The sequence below is a fragment of the Chelon labrosus genome (assembly GCF_963514085.1).
Source record: "Chelon labrosus genome assembly, chromosome: 7".
NCBI classification, from domain to species: domain Eukaryota; kingdom Metazoa; phylum Chordata; class Actinopteri; order Mugiliformes; family Mugilidae; genus Chelon; species Chelon labrosus.
Genome location: NC_140343.1, coordinates 16059473 through 16067376, shown reverse-complemented (window position 1 = coordinate 16067376; position 7904 = coordinate 16059473). Strand labels below are relative to the sequence as shown.

Sequence of the window (7904 nt, the reverse complement as noted above, 5' to 3'; positions counted from 1 at the left end):
ACACATTGGCTCAAAATCTCCCAAAAGTGCTCATTAAGTCACTGTGAAGACACATTATTCACATCACGTTTGTGAAATCAGTGGCAGCTTATGAACCTGTCAATGTGAACTTGCCAATGCCAGGTTTGTCATCTTGGAAGAAACCACTCCCACCAGCGCAGAAACAGTTCATCGGAAGGGTGATGTGATGATGAGTCAGGCTTACTTTGTACAGATTTACCAAGGCAGAATCATTGTGAGGAGACTTTGAACAAGAAAAATACCCCCAGACCCCAACCTCACTATGGAGGTCAAACCTGCACACATACTATTTACCACTCTTGCATCCCCCCCTCTTGTGAAGAATATGGTAAAGAATGACTCATCCAGTGATATCACATCTTTCCACACCGCTGTAGAACAGTTTGAGTGAGCCTAGTTTTAGCACCTCTGGTATCGTAAATATGTTTATGACTTTGTGATGACTCAATACGATATTTACCTTTTTGTCAGTGTGATCCAAAATCAAAGTCTTCTTGGCCGGCTGAACAGTCCTATACACAGAATGAAAAGGTGTTCATGTTTAGCTGTATCACACTCTACATCTTCCTGGAGACTTTTAGTTGATAATTGAATCAGGTCTTTCATGAGCTGCATCACTTGAAAGTGTTTCTGTTGTTAAGCCTAGCCTACTGAATAAAACGAGGTTGTCAAAATAAGAGAAACACGTGTTGGTACTTCACAATACAATTCAATAATACTACAAACCCCAGCCTTCAACATGAAAACACAGCTGAATGAACAGCTCTCTCACTTATTTTAAACTAAATGCCGAATACCACAACCTTCATGAAGCCAAAACATAGAGCAGGACTCTTATATCAGGAAGCATTCATATTCACTAGTGTACCCAATGAACTGGCAAGACCAGGTCGCTGAAGGTTCTCATAGGTCATGGTATATACAAAAGTATAACTGGACTTGTAGGGTTTCTGGCAAGTAAGTGTGTGTCACTAAAATGTTTAGTCTGTGTACTTTCAGGTTTCCACATGGCATTTGGATAGGTGCACACTGGAATCATTTTGGCTCCCAAATTAGAATTAGTGTCGCAATGTCTTCTCATGCGTTTAACACAAATTTAAGGTGAGCGCAGAGAAAACTTCCCCTTTCAACAGATGAATGTGAAAACACTCATAAAGATTCAAACTAATAGGAGCAGTAAAGGTCGAACGTCTAAGTAAACAACCAAAACTGTTTTTAACTAGTAGTACTATATGCTGATCAACTGTCAAGTGACCCTGACTCACAGTGTTTTTTTATTTGTCTATGACTCGGCCAGTTACCAGTCACAGTAGTACACTAGTACCTCACCTCTCTTGGTGATCTCTGTCCCCCTAACTGCAGCTTCTTAAGTTCCCCAGGGACTACTGGTCGTGGAGGTGGTTTAGTCACCGTTTTCAAAAGCTGTTTTAAATGCAGATCGGTGCCCGTCAGTGCCTACTCCACCTTCGAGGTGCAACTATTAAAGATTAACGTCACCAACCCTGTCCTATGTGCAAAGGTGTAGAGACCACGCATTTTCTGATCTTCTTTCTTTTTTTGGCCTGTCATTCTGAAAGACTGTCAGTCTTAGGTGATTTCACATCAATCAGGGTCCATCCAACACATCAGAAGGGTCACACATTAGCTCTGGTGTTATCATCTGATGTCTCTGTCTCCAACCTTGAAGTTGTTGATATTGGTGTCTCTGACCAGTTATCGATGGTATCTGAAACCTCCGACCCCCTCCCAACCGTACTCCTTTGTCCGTTCCGTAAACTCAGCCACGGCCACACACTTCTCCAATGCATTGATGCACACTCATTTTCCTCGTATATCTGAGGCCCTTCCTTCTTGTGTTGTTACTGAGGAGCTAGTCTCACTCTTCAATTCCTCCTGTTCCGATACTCTGGACTGTGTAGCTCCCGTAAAATTAAAGAGACACAAGGCCAATACTGCTGGTACCCCCTGGCTAAATGACTCCACTCGTGCTCTTAGACTGAGTGCAGATGGAAGGAGGACAATCTCCAGGTCACATATGAGATTTTTAAAGACTGTTTAAAACTCTATCAGAGCTCTGATAAGACAGCTAAGGCACAATATTATGCTGAATTAATTCAATTATTAATCCTGCCACTGCTGTTCCGGTCACCTGTTCCCACCACTGAGACTTGTGAGAAGTTTCTGAATTTCTTCATTAACAAAATTGACAGTGTCAAGACAAATGACAAATCTGACATGTCACCCCAAGATTCTGCTCCTTCAGAGCCACTCCTTACACCCACTGCTGCGCGGTGGATGACACCCAGTTTTACTTACCGTTTACACCTGACTGCGCCAGCTCACTTCAAAACCTCTTTGATTGTCTTAATGACTTCAAATGCTGGATGGTTAGAAACTTCCTTCGGTTAAATAATGACAAGACTGAGGTGATTATAAATGGCCCTCCCAGCTCTGTCAGTATTTTAAGCATCTTATTGGGGTCCCTGTCTGAGAACCTGCACACAAAAGTTAAAACTCTTGGGTGTTTTCTTGGATTCCTCTCTGAATTATAACCGGCAGATCAGTTGTGTGGTGAAAGGAAGTGTTTATCAGCTCAGAATGATCACCAAATTAAAGCCATTTTTATCTCTGAAGGACCTGGAAACACAACTCCTCTCAGTCCCTAACTCTTATCTTAAATCTAAAGGTGACCAGGCCTTTTTCAGTTGCTGCTCCAAAGCTCTGGATTAGTCTTCCGTCCCACATTAAGTCCTGCTCTACTATCAACTATTTTAAATCTCATTTAAAATGCTACTTCTTTTCTCTTGCTTTTAGTTCAGTCTGAGGTTGCCCTACGGCTAACTCTGTCTGGTCCACTCTAGACTGATTTTTATTGTTCAAGCCAATAGTGGGTAAATATCATATTTTATCCACTATTATTGTACTTGCATTTTATTATTTTGGCTTTGGTTTGGTGCTTCATTGTTATTGTATTATATTGTGCATTACTGTTCCTCTGTATTATTGGGTTTCACTTGTATGGGTTTGTCTTTATGTGCCCTGACTTTGGGTCAACTTCTGTTGTTTTTAAATGTGCTATATAAATAAAGTGACTTGACTTGACTTAAATGGTAATGGGGTTCAGATAACAAAGAACACACTGAGGTGTGAATGCAAAGTTGCTTTTATCTGCTCACAAAATTTCATTTATTTTTGTAGCTTTTGTTGAATGCATAGAAAATTAACAATAACCCCCCTCATACAGCATATCATGCTTATATCATTAACTAAATTGACTCATGAAAAGAGTATTTTCTCCCAAGCAGTATATCTTTATATGTAGCGTAGACAGCACACCCCATCCTTCTTAATATTTTTTAAATTAAAAAATGACAAACCCCTAGGGACACAGATCAAATTAAAAACAGCACAAATTTCACAGTGTGGGGGTCACAGGTCTATTGTAGACTCAATGATCAATATACTTCTCAGACGGCCACCAAAAAGACTGAGAGACCAGATAACTGCTATAAAAATTCGATAAGGGACAAGACATTATTGTAGCAGATAATATTACATGCTTTATAAACAGTGTGCTTCAATTTTTTTATATATATATATATAAAACAATACAATACAAAACAGTCTAGCACAATTTCCAGTCACAATGGTTCCTATATTTACAGGTTTTAAGGAAATTACAAGTGAAACTGAACCGTGTGCATATGCAAAATACAAACAGGAAGGATGTTAAATCAGTCTAGGAACATATTCACAGTCCATTATCAGTGTTCTTGTTTGTAAAAATCAGTTGTGCAGTTCATACATGGATGAACACTAAATGAGATAACGTGAGAGAAATCTATTCTATTTCCACTTTTTACCATTTGTTTAAACTTGGAAAAGTAGTAGAGAGGCAGGGTTTGCTGTATGAGGAACTTGAAATCAGTTTTAATTTCCAGCTCGATGACATTCAGGTCAGTCATGTTTGAATTTCACATTTCCCTTTTGGAAAATAGAACAAATTACTTACTATTAAGTCTACAGGTAGGTGTTTTCGTCTTGGACTAGAAATAGTGGAAAATTCAGTACCATGTTGACCCAACAGGAGGCAGCAGAAGAACACTGTTGAAAATAAAGTTGCAGTCGTTGACGCTAAACAGAAGCAGCTGCGTTCTGAACTGATGGTGTTGGTTCCAAGGCCTGAACACAGATCAAGAGACACGTGTTGAGCTTAGAACTGCATGAGTCTAACTAAAATATTGGAAATGAAATGTCTCTGTCATCTTTCAGTTTCACTTCTACTTAAAGACTCTCACCATGTTATATACAGACCGTACGCTGTTTACATGCAGCCTAATGTATCACGCCTCCCTTTCCTTCCTGGCTCAGTTTTATTACGACCTTTGTGCAATGTCTTTATCACATTAGCATTTTCCCTACTCAAACATGCTGAGGTTCTGATGAGAACCCACTTAATTCCTTCACCCGCTGGTCGGCCTGGCCTCCCCATGGTCACACAGCCAAAAATAGGCAAGTGAACTGCAGCCTGAAGTACAGTAAATGTCCTTCACATTTCGTTGCAGTGCTATATGTACAGTACATGATGACAGTGATAGAGTGAGTCTGTAAAAGTTCAGTTTATAACTGCACATTTTATCACAGATTTCAAAAAAGAGAGTCAAACAGTAAAATCTGATTAATTATTCAACAGTACTATAAACAACCACAAATAGTTCAAGATCAGTGATTACAAAATATATAATACATCTATACAGTTTGTATCCTACCTATACAACATCTGGGATAAATGTTCAATTTACAAATACTACAAGATATTCAAAGTAAGAAGTCAAGTCTATACAGGCATTCATTTTACATACTTTTTTCTTTTCCGATCAAGCGGGTAAGATTCTGGATCACTGACAAAAATGGAAAACTAGCAAATGTGCAACTGCATGTAATGATTTGTCACCACACAACTGTGCATTGGGTCCCATTGTAGCTTAATCTGTCCAATCCAAGCTTTTAGCTGTATCGAGTGAGAAGTAACTTCTCTCTACGATGCCAATGGACTGACAGTGATATTACATGGTGCTTTACCGTCAAATTGGCAGTGTTGCAGAGTATATACAGGAGTAATCTATATGGTACAATCCCCCCATCAGCAAAATGCCTTCCAGCAGAACCACTATATATTCACGTCACAATAGCACTCTCAACTCCTGACTGTAAATTAATCTAAATATGCAGTATATAGCTGGAACTATTCAAATACATATTGGCAAGTCCTTGGCATTCATTGAGCACCACCCTGTTATTATGTATTCATCAGTTCAAAGATAGAATCACCTCAGATGGAGGAGAAAGGTGAAGTCCTTTAAAGATGAAGAGAAGAGGACAGAGTTCCTTGTAGGGAGATGGAGTTGGCAAGAGCTTTGTCGAGGTTAAAGACTGATGGGACTCTGAGTGTTTCTGTTGTTTGGTCTTTTAACAGTCTATTCAAGATTTTGAGACACATCTAACAATAATCTAAATCTCAGTGTGAACACAAACAAGCAGCAGTAGAAATATATCACACAGATCTCCTTTTTTATATACACAGTAGTTTTTTCAATAACAAAATCTCAAAATGTCCTATAAATTATGAATTAAATTTTTTTTTTTTTTAAGCACAGGAGTCAGATTTTATATCTTCGATGTCTTAATGTCCTTTTACGTATTTGTTAGTGACTGCTGCGTTTGTGAAAACTGTATCGTGGTATAAATTCTAAAAAGAAAAGAAGTTCTGAATAATCAAATCATTTTCATGTTAAACTTGCGCGCTCCACCCTGTCCTCCACTGGCCGCGGGTCCATCCACTTTTCTGAAAGAATATTCCACTGAGAAATTGTTTTTGTGCTGTCCTCTGCCTCGACTCCAAACAAACAGCAGAATGAAACAGAAGAGGACTACTCCCAGGAACATAATACAGCCCATAGCTGTAGATATGAGGATGGTCTTGAGGTCCAGAGTGAACTTCAAGAAGACTCTAGTATCATTCAGATTTGTATCATTGAGATCCCCAGCATAGTATGTACGGTTGGCCATGAGGGCTGCATCTAGAGGCAGTCCACTTACAGTAAGTGTGGCAAAATATGTGTCATTGCCACCAGCATTACTGGCAATGCAGATGTAAGTTCCACTATCCATTACTTGAGCATACCGTATTTCTAGTGTGCCTTCTGGTAACACAGTTAGGCGGCCACTGCTCTTTGTGGTAATGCGGCGGCGTTGAGGAGAAATCCAGAATATCACTGGTGTTGGCTCACCCTCTGCCCTGCAAATGAAGGAGACTACCTGTCCCTCACGGGCAGATATCTGCTGCAGCTTCCTGTTGCGAATTTTGGGCTTCTGGCAAGTGAAGTGGTCAAAGAGAGCAGAGTCAGAGAAAGCGTTGAGTGCCCGTCCTTGCACCTCAACAGGTGTCATACACACTGGGGAGGCACCGTCAAAATTCAGGGTCTTCCTGCGCTGGAGGATCCAGAGCAAGCGACAGTCGCAGGCCAGAGGGTTTCCATCCAAACGCAGTGTCTCCAGAGTGTTGACAGACTGAAAAGCTCCCTCTTCCAGGGTCACCAAGCTATTAGTGGAAAGGTTAAGAAGGCGGATTTGCCTTAGACCACCAAGTGCATACGGCTGGACTACCACCAGGTTAGTGTTGACTAGATGAAGCTCCTTCAGCCTCACCAGGTCCCGCAGGGCCCAGGACTCCAACACAGAGATAGGGTTGTAAGAGAGGTTGAGGCTGGTGAGGTGAGCCAGACTGCGCAGGGCAGAGGTGGGCACAGAGGTGATGTTGGTGTGGGTAATAGACAGCCAAGACAAGTTCAGACCCTGCAGGCTGTGAGGGGAGATGTACTCCAAAAAGGGCCAGTGATCGATCTCGAGACCCCTCAGGTTTCCCAACTTCCGGAAGTTCTGGTCCTCTAAGGCAGAGATACTGAGGTAGCGGAGCCGTAGATTCACTAGGTTATGCAGGTAAGACAAAGACTGACTGGACACTGAAGTCAGATTGCACCTCTCTATTGTCAGTTCCTTCAGTCCCACTAGACCCAGAAAGGCCTTGTTGGAGATATAGACCAGATCATTGTCTCCAACTTCCAACTTCTTTAGACTTTTCAAGTCTTGAAAAGTAAAGTCCAAAAGAATTACAATCTTATTTCCACTAAGGTCCAATGAAGTTAGATTGGAGAGACGTGAGAAAGCCCCCATAGGGACCAGCTTCAGTTGGTTACCCCTCAGTGAAAGTGACTGCAGGTTCTGGAGACTAGAAAACGCATTCGGTTCAAGGACACTGATCATGTTCTCACTCAGGTCCAGATTTTCAAGACGTGGATATGGAAGCAGATCGCCGTGCTCTACCCAGCGGAGTTTATTACCACTTAGGTCAAGGATTTTGGTGTCCAGTGGGATTCCATCTGGGAGTGCAGACAGACGTTTACCATAACAAGACACAGTCTTAAGCTTGGCAATGCACTCACAGCGCTGAGGACATCCTTGACTTTGAGTGGGTGACGCTCTGATCAAAAGTAGCAGGAATAGGAAAGGCAGGAGCCAGCTTACATCCTGGCCCAGGATCACCGGCATGGCTCTCCTTTCTTCTTCTTCCTCCGTCTCCTGTCTGAATCACTGGGCCAGACACCTGAGGGAGAAAATGTAGGGATAAAGAGGAAGGGATTCGGAGAAGAATTGGGGCAGAGCGGATAAGGGATGAGAAAGAAGGAGAGGGGGAGACAAAAAGACAGATTGTGAGACAAAATAATTAAAGTCAATTCCCCCTAAACAGCAGCAATCAAACACTCTAAATGAGTGGAATTACAATTACAAACTAAATGACTCGACACAGCAGTGAAATTGGAGCT

General features: G+C 41.4%; 1 protein-coding gene across 1 annotated transcript in view; it reads right to left on the bottom strand.

Moving 5' to 3' along the window:
* Window positions 1-5750: 5750 nt before the first annotated feature.
* Window positions 5751-7904, bottom strand: part of lingo3a (leucine rich repeat and Ig domain containing 3a) — a 28236-nt gene continuing 26082 nt past the window's right edge. Inside the window, exon 2 of the mRNA XM_084549129.1 lies at window positions 5751-7684. Coding sequence (XP_084405255.1) covers window positions 5797-7629 — 1833 coding nt within the window. The 5' untranslated portion in view covers window positions 7630-7684 and the 3' untranslated portion in view covers window positions 5751-5796. The remainder of the gene's footprint in view (window positions 7685-7904) is intronic.